The sequence below is a fragment of the Uranotaenia lowii genome, chromosome 2 (assembly GCF_029784155.1).
Source record: "Uranotaenia lowii strain MFRU-FL chromosome 2, ASM2978415v1, whole genome shotgun sequence".
NCBI classification, from domain to species: Eukaryota; Metazoa; Arthropoda; class Insecta; order Diptera; family Culicidae; genus Uranotaenia; species Uranotaenia lowii.
Genome location: NC_073692.1, coordinates 6457435 through 6477566, shown reverse-complemented (window position 1 = coordinate 6477566; position 20132 = coordinate 6457435). Strand labels below are relative to the sequence as shown.

Here is a 20132-nt window from a genome sequence, read left to right as displayed (position 1 = left end):
GAAATTTAAGAGTGGCCTTAGGCAATTTAAAGATTTAGAAGTTTGGGAAGATCAACAAAACTAAATATGCTTAATACAACATATACGAAAAGTGTTCCTATGATTTTCTATCGGGCTAAGTGCATCTACATTCGTTAGTCAGAACTGTAGAGAATATGGCAATGGAAATAATCGAATAAACATTTGAAGAATAAGTTATGAACTGAACGATGAGGTTTCCGTGTGTGATGCGGATACGGCATCAGTCAGTTTTTGGAGTGATGTGAAACTGTAAAGATGCCAGTTTAAAAGACGGTCGCGTTTTAAGAACCCTGAAACCGAACGGACACGACAAGAATGATGATGAATGATGAAAAACATTTATATTTCTAATCAATCAAGATAAAAATAAAAGAAATACATTTTCAAAAAAATAAAAATGGAAAAATTAAAGCCTGTGAAAAGGAAATAAAATGATAAGATATTCGAATGGAATATGGGGATTGAACACCCTCACCAGATTGTTAAAACGCCTCTATTCAACAAAATGTAAGGGTTTATGTCTAAATAATAGATATAATAATTACTTTTTATCATTGAAACTTTGAATCCCAGTTTTAATCCAAATCTTGAAGAGACAATAGAAAAGCTTAAGAATGATTTTATAAAGCATGGCAATTTTGGGCAATGATATTATAATAGAGAAACGTTAATAAATGATTATGCCATGAATAACAAAACCGTGGTAGGTATTGCTTATAACACAACATAGGTGCATTTAGCCAACACGTTTTGAGTTTTACCAAAAAAGGCTACTTTTAGTTAAAAGGAAAAAGAATTCCTGATAGCTATTGGGAATTTCAACATAACATAGCTTTCTTGGAATGGCGCATATAGCCCGTCTTGCTCTTACATTTGTATCATGCCGTGGGATGAATAAATTTTCGTCTTTTGGAAAACGGTACAGAAAATCCTACGATGAATTCATGTTTATATTAACAAATTACGAACCGCAAAGAAATCTCAGCCGTTAAACACCAAATTTTGGCATCGTTTACCTCAGAAACCACTGAACCAAATTCTACAAATTCAGTTCATTTGTGTTAACGAAGGTATTGTTTGCATATTTGTAGAAACAAGTATTATTATAAAATTTATAGTTTTTGAGTTATGCTTCTAAGTTTAGGCACACATGCGGTGAGCAAAAAAACGAAATTTCTCGTATTTGGTTCGCAATGTGTTAAGATATGTTACTGATGTTTGCAAGAGGCAGAAGAACGAAAGAAACGAGACAATGGACACACTCGAATTCGAATAGAGAAAACATAACCCACACTAAAATGTGCGTTGGCATCATGCTCTCAATTGAAGTGTTTTGAATGTGACACACTCTGTCAGTCGATCGGCGGCCGGAAACTCGGCTTCTCTTTGCAGATGTGTGAGTTGAAATGATATAAGCCCGAGCAGGGACGCCAGGTGGTTTTGTCAAAAATCAGGACATTACGAAGAAAAAATCATGATTTTTCTAAACGCCACTAACTCAGTTAAGATTGTATAAATTAAGCCGAAAAGCAGGTAATGCAGACGCTTGAAGTTATAAAACTGATGCCAGCATAATCATGGTCATCATGGTCTGCTATTTGTATGGAAAAACACCATTTAAATATCACATGATACACATGAACTATTTAATTACAGATTTGTTCGATATACTCGGTGTCTCGAAAATCAGGACAAATCCTGAAGAAAATCAGGATATCTGGCATCTCTGTTCCCGAGCCCCGTGTGGTTTGTTTTATTCACGAACACCAAAAAGAATCGGGATGACGTAATGGTGCACCAACACCTGCGACCTGCGATAATAGATGCGGATAAGAGTCCCCAATGATTTATCAAAGCGATTAGATATGGCATTCTAAAAATTACGAAATTAAAGTAGGAACACTTTATGACACACTTAACCATGAATAAATTTGATTTCGGGTATTTCCCAATGAATCTCCGATCAATGGTAATGTTATCTCGATTAACCTGATTAAGTATAAATTTAAGAAAAAACTATTGACAAAATGTTTAAAATTATTTTTTTGTGGCAAGAATAACGAAACAAGACACTGTTGGAAAACTTACGAAACTCACTCATAAAAATAAAGGGGTGATTGAAAGACTCATTCAACTTCAATTGTGTAGAAGGAGGATGTGTGGTACGCCCCTGACTAGTCGACATAACGTATAAAATCGACAGCTACCGCGTGGTGCTTCACGCACACTAGCAACACTCGGGCTCGAGATATTTGCAAGCATGTTGCAATGCAAGCATTCGCGAGTTGGCATTCGGCTGGTTAGGTTCTACTTGAGCATAGTGCTCGATCCCCGTGAAGGATGATTTCCTCGTAGCGAATCGAGCTTGCACAGTTGTTTTCAAAATATTCTTATATATATCACAATTTAAAATGATGTTACTACGTGACGATTAAACTCAACCAAATGGAATTTTATGTAGTTTTATTGGGAAGGAGCGATACAGAGCAGAAAAGAGCGAAGATAGGATGGGATGTATGAACTGGTAGGGATTGTTCAAGTAAGCAAATCCAGGTTTAAATGTACAGAATGTGAAGTACTTGATCTTTAACTTGTCAATTGATTTTAAATAACAACTAAAGTTGAAAAATTATATAAGATCTCAGGAATATAAATCCCTATTTTATTTTTGTTTCTATAAAATTGAATCAAATTAATTGAACTGTATTTCGTTGGAATAAGATAACACTGTGATAAGATAACTGTGATAAGATGGATGTCATTCTAAAATTTTTGTGGTCATCCCAGAGTGTAGAGGTAGAGGCGAATGTAGGGAATAAAGCTGGATGGATAACTATAATTAAAAAGTAAAGCGAAAATGTATAGCATGATATTATAATAAAATTGATACATCCCTATTCCCTTCGGTTAACATTGAGAGGGAGTAAACGGATCGACTGGAATTGTATGGGTATCTCTTCAGGACTCAAGAGCACAGATTATTAACGAAAGAGTGAACGAAATGAATCGCGAGAGAAACGTAGCGAACGTAGCGAACGTATGAAAGAACGAGTAACTGCTCTGGCTGGAAGTTGGAATCGTGGAAGTCAGTTTACAGACTAATTTTGAGAGAGACGGATCGCGTCAGTGTCTCGTGCGTTGTTTTAAGTATAGTTTGAACGGATAAAAATGGCGGAAATTACGGTCCCGACGGTATGCAAAGTGTTTGGTGTTGTATATTGTGAGGCGCGAAAGGAAACGAATTGTGAGCAATTCCGAAGAATGGCCGATCAGTCACGACACATGTAATTTCAAAAACATATAGTTTTAAATGCATTTGTTTGAATTAGATTTTGTCCAACAATTTTCAATTGCACTTATAGTAAAGCGCCTGGCATCCCAGTTTGGTATCGAAAAATAAACGTCAGACGGAAGAGATTTGGTTTAGTCTCGTTGTTGTTTTGTTTCGGTTCAGTTTTTGCTTAGTGCCACAGAAAATCCGGTGTACGTCGTCGTGGCGGGTCGTGTTGGCATCTGCAAGGTTGGGCAGAAAAAGTACGGATTGAAAGAACAGCCGTTGTCCGTCCTCTCGATCTGCAGCAGCGGCTGTGCTTAAACGCAGGGTGAGAAAAGCAAGAGGAATCTCCATAAGCAACATCTAGCAGTACACCGACCGCACAAAAGAACATTCGACGTGATGAAATTTGTACTGAGGCGACTACAGATGGTTGTTCCGAAATTTCATAACATGTGCATCTATGTAAGTTTGTTTTTTCCTTTGACAATATCTGATCCATTTAATAATTATCATTTTGTCACAGCCATTGGAAACGATTGCTCGAATTTCGATGACGAATTCCGAGGAGTCGGACGATAATTTGATGCTGGCAGGCATAAACGTAAGGATCGGAAATTGCATCAACTGGAATTATTTCATCACGCACTAAAAGTCGACTAGGTGCCCTATTTTGCTAGGTAAGTGCATTTTAAAATCATTTATCTCCCGTAAACAAAAAAAGCTTCTCGGTAGGATAACGGTTTGCCATTTTTTTTGTTTTAGTTTTGGATCATAAAATGTGATGGAATATTGAAATGAAAAGAAACCTGGGCATTCAAAAACTGAGGATTACTGCAAAAGAAGCTGCCAACACTATAAGCAAAAAAAAGTTTTTGTCGCAATGTTAACCGTTTCGAGGAATAGGACCAAACCCTACAAAACAACATCGTAAGCAGGTACATATTCAAAAGAAAATTTCAGCTGAAATAAGGATTCGTTTTTTGTCATATATTTCACTATTTGGAACCGGATTTATCTTTTTTTTTTTTATTCCAAACAGATTGAAATCAACCTCGTCGTTCCACTTGATGTCGATGAGTTTATGAATTTCAAGTAATCTACTCCTCGGAGGAGGTGACCCATGCCAAGAAGTGTCGTGAAACCCAAAAGACAGCTAGAGCGATTCGTAAATCTTGTGCGGTAGCCTTCGAAGACGATCCTATTGCCGAAAGTCGTTAAAATTCAGGAGGGAAACAAGTGATCAGTAGTGTTGAAGTGTTCTTGAAGATGCTGCATGAAATGAACAAATAGCCGAAGTGTCACAGGAATTATGAAATTTTACAATACATGGGAAACCGCACCGCTCGCTCGTCTCAATCGATTGGTGCCGTCTCGGAAGAACCCGAAACCCTTTTTTTCAGCAGCGATAGCTACAGTTTTAGTAGAAGTTGGACGTTCATCTCCAACCGCAACAGCAGCAGCGAAAAACAGCAACATTCGGTACGAAATATAAGCTATCAATTCAAAATTTCTTGTATCAAATTGTTGCTTATCTACTGTTTATATCAAGTTTAAATTTAATTATTGTTTTTGTCCTCAACAGCAACAATGCACAGCACAATCATTCGCTGCACACCGCATTCAGCTCTTGATAGTTCCGGAGTTTGAGATCCCGTGCCCCAGGTGCTCCGCCAAAATTGGCTTCCTTGCCCTGTCCGCAGCATGAACGAATCATCACCATCCGCTGGAAACTATCCGATTTAACGGATTTAACCAACTCCTTCAATTGAGCAACCTAGTTGTTGTGTCCACCCCGGTTTCCAAGATTTCACCATGCCCCAGCCTACGTCAAGTATAATTCAAATATCAACGCCCAAGAGTCCTTAATTAACGAAAAACCTCACTCATTTCAGGTGCCAACAGTGCTGAGAATCTGCGGCTACAAAGTGCTGTTGTGTTACGAAGATTTCGACAACGATTCGACGAAGAACTAAGGATTCAACCGGAAGTGCATCCGTTCGGCTGGCGTGCAACTCGAGGAAAACCTCCGATTTCATTGAAAAATGAATAGGGAAGATTTTTCTTGAAATGGTTGAGAAACGAACGCATACTTCCGCGTGCATTCCACAACAAAATCAGCGAAAGCTTCAAGTTGTAGACAAAAACTGGCAGTCAGGTTAAGGTGGTCGCGATACGACATTCTGATGCATCACAATAGTTTCTGGTACAACTAAAACGCCATTGGATGGGCTACCATCATCCGCCACGGCGAAAGAATACTGTGAGAATATATTTATCGGATGAACGGTATAGTAAGAATCTTTTTTATTCTGCTTTTATTTTACTAATTGCTTTCAATTTTATTTTTCATAACAGCACGTGATCAGTTTCCCATCTAAGCGAGGACGACAGCCCAATGGAAATAGTATAGTCTACCAGATTGGCAGACCCGATTCGAGGGAGGTATGGAGCGAAAGAAGATTGACCCACTGAACCGTTCGTTGTCCCAGTCGGCTTTTGCCTTTGCAATAAGACTGAAGCCGCTTATTCTCTACGAACAGATGTTTTTGAATTTTTATAAGGCATAAGCTTAAGGTAAGTTCTCAAGTAAACTGAAATTTTAATCTTGAACCTAAACTGTCAATATTTACTCCAGCCGCATGAAACATATATCAGCGACGGAGGGACAGAAGCAATGTGCATTCGCGAATCATCTACATAAGTCGCCAAGTCTAAAGAAAGACTGCAAGCAAGCACCTGGTCTCCTCCGAAATGCTCCGTTCCGAATCTAGAAATTTGCGGGTAAGTAGGTTGAAGTTCCTCAGCAGTTTTTTTACTAGTTGCTAAGTATCAACATATTGAATACATTCTTGCAAGCAGCAATACAAAAAAAGTTACTGTTAGCCAAAAGAACGCATCTGAATTGAATTTATAAGTTCATCCAGTCTCCACACGCAGGTATTCAGTGATTTTACAGCAGGTAAAATCTTTCAAATTTTTGTATGAATATTGAAACTATATTTTTTGCAATTCGTTTCAAAGAAACCAAGATTGGCTCTGCAATTTTTCGTTGGTAATTTAATCATAAATTGGTTTACTCATTGTTGATTCGATTCGTATTCTGTTTTTTTATGAAGAATTATTATAATCCTCTCCACTTTTGGAAATGTGGATTCCCATAATATGATTTCAAAATTCTTTTATAACAATATTTTTATTTTATTTTAGCCAACAATAAAAATATTTTTGGTTTCTCACTCTCAATTCCCGGTTCTGAAAAGTATATTCCAATTGCAGTTTTCAAATGGGAGTGCTGATTTTATTCTTCAATCTTACCCAATTTAAATTATTTTTTTATTCTTATTCCGAAATTGATTCTAAAAAAATCGTGGAATGGATTGATAATGAACAAGTATTTTTTATTTTTTTGTCTTTATTTGAGAGGTTTTCAGCCGCAGGCTGGTTCGCCTCTAGAATAAGTATTTAAATTCAAGATTTTCTGTTCTATTATTGATGTGAAAGTACGTTCAGTCAATGTTGTTCTATAGTAACTCTTGAAGCTGCATATCTAAGTGTTAAATTTTAAAATAATGTTTTTTTATCAAGAGAATTATCCGAATCCTTTAAAACCATAATTTCATGACACTATATGTTGACTTTATCCTTCGTTTGTTGTTTATTTGTTTCTAACAGTTTTATCGCCGAAATTGAAGATGACAGCGCATCAGAGGGCGGATTCCAGTGGCCACAGCGAAAACTGATAGTCCTGACACAGTTTTTTCTATGAAAAGCCTTTTTCTTATTTAATACATATTTTTCTTATCAAATCAAAAAGAGATCATAAAAATGAAAAGTGGATCAGAAATATTCCAAGTATAAAATCCCAGATCACTTCGCATTCGTACAAAGTGCTGTTAATAAATAATAAATAAAAATAATGTTGTTTGTTTTTTCAGAACAGCTGATTAATTACTAGCCCCATGGAACGCAGGACGTGACGTAGGATGGCTTAATGTATTTGCTTCGTCTAACTTTGGAGCGCGTTATAGATGAAAAATGTGTGAAGCGCCTCCTGATATCAGTCGGAACAAACGTTTTTAGTCATCACGCGGCACGCACTGCGCAGTATACCCCAATATAATTTAATAAATTAAAATTAATTACAATTTCACGGAGGTTTCGTATGATGAAAACATTAGCTTTTATTTTAATTAATAACTTGAAAATTTTATTATTTTATTTTATTTTTTCTAACTTTATTAGGATTCTGCGAACCAGTTGCATTGCAGCTTTAGTATTCGAATGATAATTTGGATATCAGATTTTTTTAAATTAAAAACAATTAGATAGTAAACACTAAACAGCATGTCTGTTAAGAAATGTGTTGAGGCGTTAACAATATATGTTTATTAATTTAATTCCTATTTTATATTTTTTAGCTACAGTCAATTTTAATTCATTAATTTTCACAATTCTCAATAAGGCATGGATCCCGATGGGAAGGTCGAAATCCTGAATTACCGATGTGGTTTATTTCGCACAGCACGAACTTCGATGTGAGATAACACGAGTCGATTCCAGAAAGTGCTCCATGCAAAAAAAAAAACGTCGTTTTAACTGAGCCTCTAATGCTCATCAGAATGGATATGTTTCGCTTGTAGTGTCGTCTGAAAATGCCAATAATATTTACTGAAAACTGTGAAACGTTCGTAAATGTTTACCGAACATCGTAAAACATTCGGTAATTTCAGTTTTGGTGCACGGCGTATAACGCGAAATGATTCGAGACTCGAGTCATCTCGCGTAATAATCTGTGCATCATAAACTCAAATTATCGAATATTTTACGGTGTTCGGTTAAAACTCCTAAATTTGGCATTTTCAGGCGACACTACAAGCGAAACATATCCATTCTGATGAGCATTAGAGGCTCAGTCAAAACGACGTTATTTTAGCATGGAGCACTTTCTCGAATCGACTCGTGTTATCTCACATCAAAGTTCGTTATTTCGGTAAAAATAAAAAATACCCATTTTTCAGTAAAAAATACCGATTTTTCGGTAAATATTACCGAATTTTCGGTAGTAATTACAGACATATCGGTAAAAATCACCGGATTTTTGGTAAATATTACCGAACTTTTTGAAATTGTCTGGTCAAATTTACCAGTAATTCGGTAGTAATTACAGATATTTCGGTAAACTCTACAGATTTTTCGGTAAATATTACCGATATTTTACAGTTTTTTCGGTAAAAATGATCCATATTTCGATTATAATTACGGTATTTCGGTAAAAATTTTAGGGATTTCGGTAAAAATTTTAGGGATTTCGGTAAAAATTTTAGGGATTTCGGTTAGAGTTTTAAGTATTTCGGTCAGTGTTCTGAATATCACTCATTTTCAATGAATGTTTCTGATTGCCCTTCGCACCTGAACGTACAGCGGTCGGGTTTCGTTATTGATTGCTACTGGACCTACCCGATCATCGATCGTTCAATTCATCGCTAAAATACAGATCACCTCGCACGATGCTTGCTGTCAAAACAGTGCAGCACCATCATCAAATTGGAATCTCACCAATGCGCAATGCATATGGCGAATCTTGTTGGTCTTCGATCAGGAGTGAATGGATCAGGCAGTGAGTGAGTGATACATGAAGCCGATCATTAGCGTATTTTGTTTGATTTGATATACAGCAAATTAATAAATTTATTTGTTGTTATAAAGTTTTTTAACATCAGTAGGATTAAAATTAAAATTGTAGTTGTGTTTGTGAGGGAAAGATGTTCACTTTCGCCGTGTTTTAAAATTTTTACAAGTACTTTTATTAAACTGTCGTCCGTCACGTTAAAACTACTGAGAATTTATGGTGCCCCGCACAACTGTTTGATTTTTCTCGTCCTGCAAAAAATAATTTTGAATTTCATATAATTCAGGCAGATACTGAGTGAGCTACATTCAGAATGGATCAGTTTGTATCTCAATCATCTCCGATATGCGATGTTTGCTAAACCGATAATTCTGAATGATGCGACTCGGTTTGCATAGCTGATAGGAGCGCTGATCGAGATTGCATACCAGCCAGGCGAAGCAGTTGCGAGAGGCGCTATCCCATTATACAATCAGAATGTTTCCAACAGGAAACGCATCCTGAGTGTTTGTTTTGATTGATATTCGGAACACTGATTTCGGTAATAATTACAGGTGTTTCGGTGAACTGTACCGGTTGCTCGGTTCATATAACCGAGCTTTATAGTTTTTTGGTTAAAAATGACCGACCTTTCGGTAATAATTAAAGACATTTCGGTTCAACAATACCGGTTTTCGGTAATATAACGAGCTGTGATGTTAACAACTGTCAATATTTTGACAGATGATCTGCCGAGTTTTGGTTATTTTTTACCGAGAAAGGTCCGTAATATTTGACAGCTGTCACTCCTCGGCCATGAAAAAATTACCGAACAGTTTAACGAACTCCACATGTTAGGATTTCGGTAAAATAATTACCGAACTCGGTAATTTTCGTTTACTGTGTAACATGTGTAAATCGTTAAACTGTTCGGTAATTTTTTCGGTAAAAAGTATACGAACATCGGTAAATGAAGAATCGATTTACCGATATTCGTTTATTTTTTACCGAAAAAATTACCGAACAGTTTAACGATTTACACATGTTAGGATTTCGGTAAAAAAATTACCGAACTCGGTAATTTTTGTTTACTGTGTACACAGTAAACGAAAATTACCGAGTTCGGTAATTTTTTTACCGAAATCCTAACATGTGTAAATCGTTAAACTGTTCGGTAATTTTTTCGGTAAAAAATGAACGAACATCGGTAAATGAAGAATCGATTTACCGATGTTCGTTTATTTTTTACCGAAAAAATTACCGAACAGTTTAACGATTTACACATGTTAGGATTTCGGTAAAAAAATTACCGAACTCGGTAATTTTCGTTTACTGTGTACACAGTAAACGAAAATTACCGAGTTCGGTAATTTTTTTACCGAAATCCTAACATGTGTAAATCGGTAAACTGTTCGGTAATTTTTTCGGTAAAAAATAACCGAACATCGGTAAATAAAGAATCGATTTACCGATGTTCGTTTATTTTTTACCGAAAAAATTACCGAACAGTTTACCGATTTACACATGTTAGGATTTCGGTAAAAAAATTACCGAACTCGGTAATTTTCGTTTACTGTGTATATTAATTTGGTTACAAAGTTCCAAATCTGGGATGCCAGGTTCGAAAAATTTCTTTAAGATGCCTGATTAATATTCAATATTATTCGTTCATTTATTTTTTTATTTTTAATAATAACATTGAAATTTTATTTTGCTTTAATTTTCTCTTGTTATTCGCTGCGGCTTATTATGTCAACAATATATAGAAACAATTTTTGGAAAACTGATTTTTACTTTAAATGACGTTCAATAATTGATATAATTATTATACTCTGCGTATCACTGATAAAAAATCTTTAAAAGCTTTTTTATCTACATACATATTTGGAAAAGTCGCATATTTCTTATGATCTAAAAATAGCTTAAATAATGGTTAAATAAATTAATATGTCGTATAAAATGATATTTTGAATACCAAAATTTTGAAAATGAAATAAATAAATAATCTTTTCAAGCTCTTCTTATCTATTTAAGCAATGATACACAGTAAACGAAAATTACCGAGTTCGGTAATTTTTTTACCGAAATCCCAACATGTGTAAATCGTTAAACTGTTCGGTAATTTTTTCGGTAAAAAATAAACGAACATCGGTAAATCGACTCTTCATTTACCGATGTTCGTTTATTTTTTACCGAAAAAATTACCGAACAGTTTAACGATTTACACATGTTAGGATTTCGGTAAAAAAATTACCGAACTCGGTAATTTTCGTTTACTGTGTAGTTGCATATGTTTTTATTGAATTGAAAATAGCTTTAAATTTGTTTAAATTGTAAATCCATCATGTGGAATACCTTAAACAAATCCATATTGATATTGCTCTTCAAACTGCAGGATCGTTTTACTCGGTTTGGCGTTTCTGCTACATTCGCAGCAATCAAAATTAGAATTGAATTCAAATAATAATAATGAACATACGACAGTCTAGTGAACCTTCATATAAGAGAAGCGACATCTGATCCCTCTTAAAATAAAATATGTGACAACATCGCCGAAATCTTGGACAAAAAAATCCTCAGCACTGTTTTCGGGCTCAATGTTCAAGCTCTAAAGTGAACTCTTCTTCAATCCACCAAACAACATTGAACTCGATACCCGAAGGATCGCGATAAACGGTACCAATGACTTGAATTTCGTTAATAATCAGTTAGTTTTTTAACTAGGAACACGATTCACCAAAGCATTGAAAAAAATTGCAACTTATAATAAATTCATATGACCAGCTGTAAAATTATGTGTTTGAACTATAACAACAATCACAATAGCTTCCTTGGTTGAGTTTTCAATAAGAAAGGTAAAAGCTCTGCGACAAAATGCTCGGATCGATTGGAATCGATTTTGACAGTTCTTTGTATCGATTGGAATTTTGTGTTTGAGACGTCGCTTCTCTTACATGTATTTAGTATAGGTTCACTACGACAGTCCATTACAATCTCAAATTTAGGCACTTCATACTGGGGATGAATAAACCAACTGGTTTAAAATCCCAAAAAAAAGGCACTTCATAAAAGTCTGTTGAATTTATGTGCAAATTTAAGTAACGGGATCAATTAGTGTAGCGTTTGAAAAAGACGTTACGGAATGCGTGGCCTACTCACCCAGACGTTTTATCGCACTTTCTGTCATGTTCAGAAAATTTTCGCGGTCGATTTTCATTTCCAGCTGCATGCGAACGCAATTTGGCTTTCTTCTGAAGCGGTGATAGTTTAAATTTCCAGTGCATTTTGATATTGAAACAGTCTGATCCAGACAACAATTTCCTGTAAATTCTTGTTTCGTTGAACATTCCATCGGAAAGCTGTAAGTTTGTTTTTTCTGCGTATGGTTAAATATTTTTGCCAATGGCGGCCCTCTTTCTATTTGTTGCTTTTTAGTTGCGGTTCTTGAAAATGGATTCATCCTCCAATAACGACGCAGCGTCTGGATCCTCTTCCGTAAATGCGGAAACATCGTTTGTAAACCTGCAAGAGGTGCTGGCGGAACAGGCTGAAATGGAAGCGGAAAGCGACGCTGTTCTTGGTGGATCGGATGATAAAAACTGCACCTATAGTCAGGTAAGAAAATGAAAAATTAATTTTAGAGCTCATGAAAAACGTCATCCTCGAATCTAATCAGTTCTTGAATATTCTGAGAATAGTTCTTATCAAAAATATTTTTCGGCAAATATTTTTCTTGTTAATCTGGTTCCAGAATATTTGAAAAGGGCAGTTGTTCGTCTGTTCACAGTACTGAGCAAAAAGTTTACAAATCATGGCATCATTTTTTTTTCAAATTACATCCAAAGAATCTTATAGTGCTGCTTAGACAAACATTTCGGTTGAATTTGTGAGAATAAATACATTTTAGATACACTTTAAAATCATCATGTAGTCCAAACTGTAGTCCAAAACTGATATGTTTAATCTTTATTCCTTTCCAGGGCTACATCGGACGACAGGCGCTATATTCTTGTTTGACATGTATTCCGGAATCTCGAACGGAAGAAGACAAGCGAGCGGGTGTCTGTCTGGCATGTTCCTACCGCTGTCATGAGGGCCACGAAATGGTTGAACTCTACACAAAGCGTAATTTCCGGTGCGACTGCGGGAGCAAACGCATGCCACAGATTCGATGCGCGTTGGAACCTTTCAAGTTTGAGGCCAATGATCTTAACCAGTATAATCAGAACTTTAGCGGAACCTATTGTACCTGTCACCGGCCCTACCCAGATCCAGAGGATAAAATTCCGGATGAAATGATCCAGTGTGTGGTGTGCGAAGATTGGTACCATACCCGACACTTGCAAGGAAAGCTACCAGAGTCGAAGGAATTTGCTGAGATGATCTGCGATGGCTGTATGGAGAAGATTCCTGTTTTGGCACATTACGTGGGTAAAATAGAAGATGCAAACAGCACACTGTTGAATGAAACAGTACAGGTAGATGTAACCGGGTTGGACGAATCAACTACGACGACTGCAGTCAGCACGACAACTAGCGTTAGCAGTATTGCTGAGGATACGGCAAGTGATGCAAATGAAAGCAAGCGTCTTAAGCTGGACATTTGCACTAAACCTCCATTGGACGACGAAGAAAGCCCGGCAAAGGTACAGGCAACTTTCTGGAACGAAGGCTGGCGGCAACATCTGTGCAGATGCACATCGTGCATGGAGATCTACTCGAGTCTTAAGGTTGAGTTTCTCTTGGACGAGAAAGATACCGTTCAGTGGTACGAAGAAAACGGACGTATTAAGAGCGAGAATCAGGCTGAACAAGATATGGAAGCATTATCAAAACTAGATCGGGTTCAGCAAATTGAATTTCTAAGTGGGTACAATTTATTAAAGGAGCGTATGAAGGAATTCTTAGACGGATTTGTCGATACCCAACAAGTGATAACCGAGCAAGATATAAAGGAATTTTTCGCGCGAGTAACTAAGGAGAGAAAAGATTCGAAAGCGATGCCAACGTATTTTTGTCGTTAACAATTTTTATTTTGTAATTGCTTTTTAAATGTTTCGAACTATATGCTATTATCTACCAAACTGTAGTTGACATGGTAATAAAAACTGAATTCAAATAAACATTAGTGTTTTCATTGTAAATATTATTTGCCGTTCACAAGTCTAAAACCTGTATCTGAAATCTCCCCGAATCTTAATTTTAATTCTGATACAGAATCCTTATTATTAATTCAATTTTTAAATTTCCAAATCCTAATTCCGTTAATAACATCTTCATTTTTTTTTAAATGCAATTAATTTTTAAAATATTATAATTAAAAAGCAGGCAACTTTTTTTTCATCATTCAAAAAGGGTGAAGTTTAAAAATAAAAAAATTAAAACAAATACCTAGGTACGTGTTTTCATTGTTGATCCTTAAATTTCACCATTTAGTGCGTTTTTTAAATGGTTGGTTGTTAACACAAACGAATAGATTTTTTTGTTTGAAATTGATAAGTTCTTCCAATACTTATTTGCAAATTTGTACCAAAAATTGTCCATTGAGAAAAGGAGAATGTTTGTCTGAATGTTACCTTGTGTCCATAACCTATTTTAAAACTTTCTATTGAAGTTCGATTCCCCAATCTATCCTCGAGTTTCTTAACCAAATTCTCGTTTAACCTTCTACTGCATGGACTATGAAACCGTTGAAAAAAAAAAAATGTGAATCGAAATAACGTTATTAACCTCTGCCTGTGAAAAAAAACAAACTTTATTTTGAGTAGTTTTAATTGCAATGATATAAAATGTCTTTTAAAATTTTCAAGGTTTCATATTGCATCAATTAGCATTTTTATGAAACCTTGATTTTTTTTTTCAAGGAATTTGCTGTTAAATTCCTTGAAAAAAAAACAAGGTTTCATAAAAATGCTAATTGATGCAATTAAATTGTATGAAATCTGCTTAGTTATGCTGAAAATGTGAAAAAATCTTTGACGACGTATGGGCTAGTATGCAGAGAGGGTTAAAAAAAATCAACCTGTTTTATTACTGCATGAACTTTCTCCGCATTCTGTACACGCTAAGAAATTTTTACATACTGAAACCGTAAAAAGTACATACTTTGAAGTTCATTCCATTCTACGTGCAGTGAGTTTCGGAGACTCGGTGAATTTTACATACTTTCCCAGTTCTTTCTGTTTTGAAGTTCCTCTCCGTTGGAATAACTACAAAGTATGTAAAATTGGAGATGACGGCGTTGTGCTTCTCTGTGTTTTGCATCCTACTTGCACGCACTCAACTTTTCCAAAACTGCCGGTTAAGTCTTTCCGAAAACATAAAGATTTCTTCGCTCCTCTTGGTAAGTTTGAAAACATTTATTTCTGCTGTATGTTTTATTCAATTTATGTCCACAATTTTAGGAAAGTTGTTGGTTCCTCTAGGTCCCGAAGCGACATGCCGATTCCACCATAGTTCCAGCCGCAACCAAGCAAACAAAAAAGCATGGGTAATATTTTTTTTCTATTTTAGCCATTTCTTTCTTCTATAGGATTTACAACCTCACCGGCCAATCCCGGGTCCCCTGGACACCCAGCCCCAGAATCTGCAGCCCAAGCTTACCGATAGTCCTGAAGTGACCAATGCTTTAACGGTGGTTTCTGGTTTACCCATAATGCTATGGCTACTTTCCCCCAGCGAAGAACTTCTCGGGTCAACCAACAGCCAGTTTGTTTTAATTTTTATAGTTTATAGACAATAAATTAGCATAATCCAAAAAAAATGATTCAATTCGAAAGAAAATATCCCTGCTTCTAAATTTCTAATTTTAATTCAGAAATTTTCCTAATTTATGTGATTCTAACATACTTTTCAGTTCACAGAGCCCTACGTTATTTTGCGTACTTTCTACATATTCGTCCGTACCAGCCTTACTACATAATTTTTCGTATCACCCTTTTTACATACTAATGGCTTCCTGCACTTACGGGTTGTTTTGACTTCTTTTTACATACTTTTGTGTACGATTTTTTAAGGGTGTAGTGAATTAAACTCATATGTCTGTGGCACTGGAAATTAAACACTGCAGCAGTCTTTTTTCATAATGTCTGTGCCACTGGTGAACGACACTCATAAAAGTGACTCTTAGCATGATGGCTCTAGATATGGTGATCTCAAATGCCAAATCGCCATTCCGCCATATTGAAAAAAGTTTTGACAGCTGGCTGTAGTGTTTACGAAAAAAGGGGTCCAGGGATGCCAGGTGTTGGAGATAAAAAATCAGATGGCAAAAAAGTGTGTGTATGTGCACAAGCCAATCGTAAACGAAAGATCAAAAGATTTAAAACCGTACTTGGGTTTAGTTTATTTTATAATATTTAAATTGAGTTTTCGGAAAGAAGCAATGATACGAATATATTGAATGAATAAATTTGTATTCTAAACACTTTTTTTAAATAAAAGGGGATCAAAGTAGTCAACGACAGGAATATGACGTGTTTTTTTCAAGCTGTTAATTTTCCTTCGGGTAATTTGAAAAGAGAGGAAAATTCATAAAAATAAAGTGAATGTATCGTTATTATGCCGATTTGTTAAGCCTTATTCTACAAATAAGTGATTCTGTGCAGTTAGTCGAAGTGGCTGGTGATATGCCCAGCGATTTGATCAACGTATTTGAATCCAGAAGGAGCGTCGAAGGAGAACCCCAGAATTAAATTCAGATAAGTGTTTCTCATTGTTTTCGTTTTATTTCGTTCTATATAATTTGTTTCACGTGTTTTCGAAAAGTATCTTTTGCAACAGCTAGTTCCCACGGGATGAATCATCCAACCGGATGAAAATCCCCAAAAATGCAACAGCCTAAACAAGTTTGAAATATTTCTACAAGGGACAGATTTTATCGTTGAAAACATAGTTTTATGGAAAACTTGTACGCAAGTTTAAGGTTTATCAGCATATATTTAGGTGTTTCTGCATAAAACTCCTAGATTTATGTAAAAATACTTTTTCTGAAATTTGACATGAATGGATTATTCTGAACATATGATAAAAAGTTATTTTAAATTCATTGGTGTGGAAAATCAATTCAAACATCAATTGTGCAATCCATCCCGATTAAAAAAAACGAAAAACGGGTTTTAAATCAAATAACTTGTACCCATATCCTTGTTAAACAATTTCAATGTTACATTCCAATTAATTATTGAATATTTTCTTCCACATTAGATTTAAGGTTTATCGTTCCTTTCTTTCTGAATAAACATGAAGGGCTAACGCCATAATATTATCGGTAAAATATAAAAAACCACAGTAAGGGTTGATATCTAAAACCTAAAAGATACATCTGTTGCTTTGTAAACGGATTTCAAAAAAATCCACTTAGAGATTTAAAGCTTTGTGAAGTTAAACACTGGAATCATTTAATTAAAAAGCAAAAAAATGTAATCAAGCCCTTTGGAAAATTCCAACTTTGCTATTTAAAACCATTTAAATGAAGCTCGAAAAAAAAAATCTAAAATGTATTTAAAAGTATTGTTTCGTCAAAACATTACTTTGAGATCTTTAAGCATTAAAGCTCGAAAGATTTTTAAAATGTGAGGCAAAGGATAGCAAAGATTCAAAGAGTTTGCAAAAAGGCAATTATCAGATAAAAAAAATTGGATAATGTTTAAATATTATAATATAATTTATATATTTATTTGTTGTCTTTGACTGTGTTGTCATACAGACCATGAGTATTTACCTAATCTATTAGGTTATAAAGTTGGCTTAAAATTAGATTACATCACGAATCAAACATTTAAATTTAGCTTTGGATACATTGAAGTCGAACAAATAAGAAAAATCATTAAACACTTGGCAGCATTTTTCATTCAATAATTCATTTTTATTTTAAGTTGCATTCCGTCTTCAACCATTTCAGCACTTTTGCAAACTCTTTGCTTCACCAGGGATCAAGGTTAGGAATAAGAGCTAGATTATCAAGGAAGAAATTTGAATGATATTGATTTGCCTTCAAAATTTTACTCGATCCATGTTTATTTGACATTTCATCATATGCCTCATAGTTATAGGAGTTTCCTTAGGAAATGTCTAGGAGCATAGGAGGTGTAGGAAAATCATGATCGCACCATTTACCAAAATGGATCCTGATCTTTACCTTTTACAAACTAACACAACTCCTTCCTTGGATACTTGAATATGGATTCGCAGACGTATAGACGGTTTCCATAGTTGGTGATACTAGCTCGTCTTTGGTTCTGACTATTTCAAAAAATATTTTTGAAAGTATGGAGGAGCGAGAGGTTGCTAGTTGAACTTAAAGAGTATCTTACTAACAGTCCTTCCCTTTTCCCCATAGACTACTAGGACGTGGCCGGCGCCGTTATCAATCATATAAATCATATAAAAAAGGGAGAGTATCAGTTTTGTACAATGAGAATGGCTGCTAATCCCAAGTACCATTCTTTTGGACTTTGTGCAAAATAGATGGCCTCGATTAATCACGGAGTAGCAACCATTGGCGACGTGGAACTTGTTCTGCTTAGCCACGCCAGCGATCATGGAATTCGAAATGTATAGTTTGAAATCGAATGTAAAACATACGCAGTTCTTCTAGAATCGATTTTAATAAAAAAAAACTGTAAATGAAGCATTTCGAGTTCAATGATTTAAGGTGGATATGAGTAGTCAATCAAGCTAAGCTAAGCTAAGCTATTCTAAACACTTTTTTTAAATAAAATTACAATACAGTTCGGTCTATCCGTATGTTCCGAAAAAGAAAAACTTTTCATTGACCTTTAATTATGATAGAAAGTATCTTGAAGGTTGGAACAAACAACCAAAACCCTAAACCGGATGTTGCTTGCTCCTTATTCTTGTTACCTTATCCAAAGAGCTATTTTGTTTCCCTTTAATCGAAAAGTGTTGGATGAAAATAAAAGTAAATCGGTTCTGCTAAAGGAATGCTATAAATTCTGCTATTGATAATTTTCATGATTAAATGATAAACGATTTTATTATTCGAAATTTTATTTTCAAATAACTGTTGCATCATGTAAATACTGCTTAAGCCTTTTTGAATATTAACATATTCAGTTAATAAACCTTCACCACCACCCACGAGCAGCGCTGAGCTGGAGGTTTGCTGCACTTGAGGATGACTAGCAATTGGACAGCATCACCTGCAGAATCCTTCAGGGGCTCAATCCATTCCGGACAATCAACAGTCTGCAGTGGATCGAACCGATTCCCCAACCCACTCATCGGACGTATCGTCATACTGCTCAGGCGCCTAACGTTGCGCCTATTTTCCTATTTCAGCTCATCGGTCCCATCATTCAAAAGTGCCAAAAACTTCATCTGATTTTTCCAAATGCTACCCATCAGATCCGGATTACTCGATTGGATCTTCTGGAGCAGCGATGGCAACAGACGGGGGTCCTCCTGAAGCAGCTTTTTCATCTCGATGAAGATCGGATGTTCCTGCAGGAGGGCCAGCCGCTTCTCGGACGATGGAATGTAACGCCTCGCCATGTTACCATCCGATTCGATGGCTTTCTGCTGCTTCTAGATAGCTCTTGAAAGAAAAAAGTGTTGAATAAGCATAAATTTGTCATAAGTAATGCAAAATTAATGTTACTCACCGCTACCGACAAAGCTGGCACCGTCGTTTATAGGTCCAACTTCTTCCAGCTTTGCTTACCAGCCCGGAGCTCAGCCGGAAGATTTTGTTTCGATTCTATGAATTATATTTGCAAAAATCAAGGCGAAATCTTTGTCTAAGCAATATCTTGGTGATTGGCAAAACTTCGTGTTTTACAAAAAATCAGAGCACCTGGCATCCCAGCCAGCCAGCAGCCAACCGAACAGCCAGCTGTCAAATTTCGGCTCCTCCTCCGCATCCAACCCTCGTCTACTTTTTGCCAAAGAGAGACCACCATATCTAGAGGCATCATGACTCTTAGGTCGAATTCACAGTGAGCGCGGTGCGAAGTGCGAAGCGCACGCTAACTTTTGGCTACCCCTTAACGAATACTTTTGACCCGTTATTCGATGAGACTGGGAGAACTCCTTTTAAAGGATACAGCCGCTGTACCCTTTAAGGGGTACTCAGCTTGATAACGCTTGCACCGGATGAAATTTACCCCTTATTTAAAACGCAGCGGATGAAAATTACCCCTTATTCCAAAAGCTTCCGTATGGTGGAAATTAAAGGTTCTGTTTATAGAGAATGTGTTCCCTGGA

The 20132-nt window shown here is 35.9% G+C and overlaps 1 protein-coding gene and 1 long non-coding RNA gene across 3 annotated transcripts; both read left to right on the top strand.

Annotated features, from left to right (window-relative positions):
- The first annotated feature begins 3172 nt into the window (after positions 1-3172).
- On the top strand, positions 3173-7169 carry LOC129748445 (uncharacterized). Of its 2 annotated transcripts, none has more exons than XR_008737729.1 (10): positions 3173-3305; positions 3384-3760; positions 3822-3975; positions 4061-4233; positions 4338-4777; positions 4881-5129; positions 5191-5584; positions 5654-5872; positions 5934-6079; positions 6971-7169. It is a non-coding gene; the product is annotated as an uncharacterized LOC129748445 (long non-coding RNA). The 2 variants fall into 2 exon arrangements; XR_008737730.1 differs by having other exon boundaries at positions 5191-5589.
- Positions 7170-12084: 4915 nt separating this feature from the next.
- Positions 12085-14029, top strand: LOC129746447 (putative E3 ubiquitin-protein ligase UBR7). The gene is made up of 3 exons (XM_055740095.1): positions 12085-12267; positions 12342-12521; positions 12887-14029. The coding sequence occupies exons 2-3, from the start codon at positions 12357-12359 to the stop codon at positions 13928-13930; spliced, it is 1209 nt and encodes a 402-aa protein (XP_055596070.1). The 5' UTR covers positions 12085-12267; positions 12342-12356; the 3' UTR covers positions 13931-14029.
- The last annotated feature ends 6103 nt before the right edge of the window (positions 14030-20132 follow it).

What these genes read in the sequence shown, in the direction of transcription:
- LOC129746447 (XM_055740095.1), top strand. Translation starts at nt 12,357, where the DNA reads ATGGATTCATCCTCCAATAACGACGCAGCGTCTGGATCCTCTTCCGTA. An exon ending in AAAACTGCACCTATAGTCAG is followed by an intron (nt 12,522 to 12,886) that starts GTAAGAAAATGA and finishes ATTCCTTTCCAG; the next exon opens with GGCTACATCGGACGACAGGC.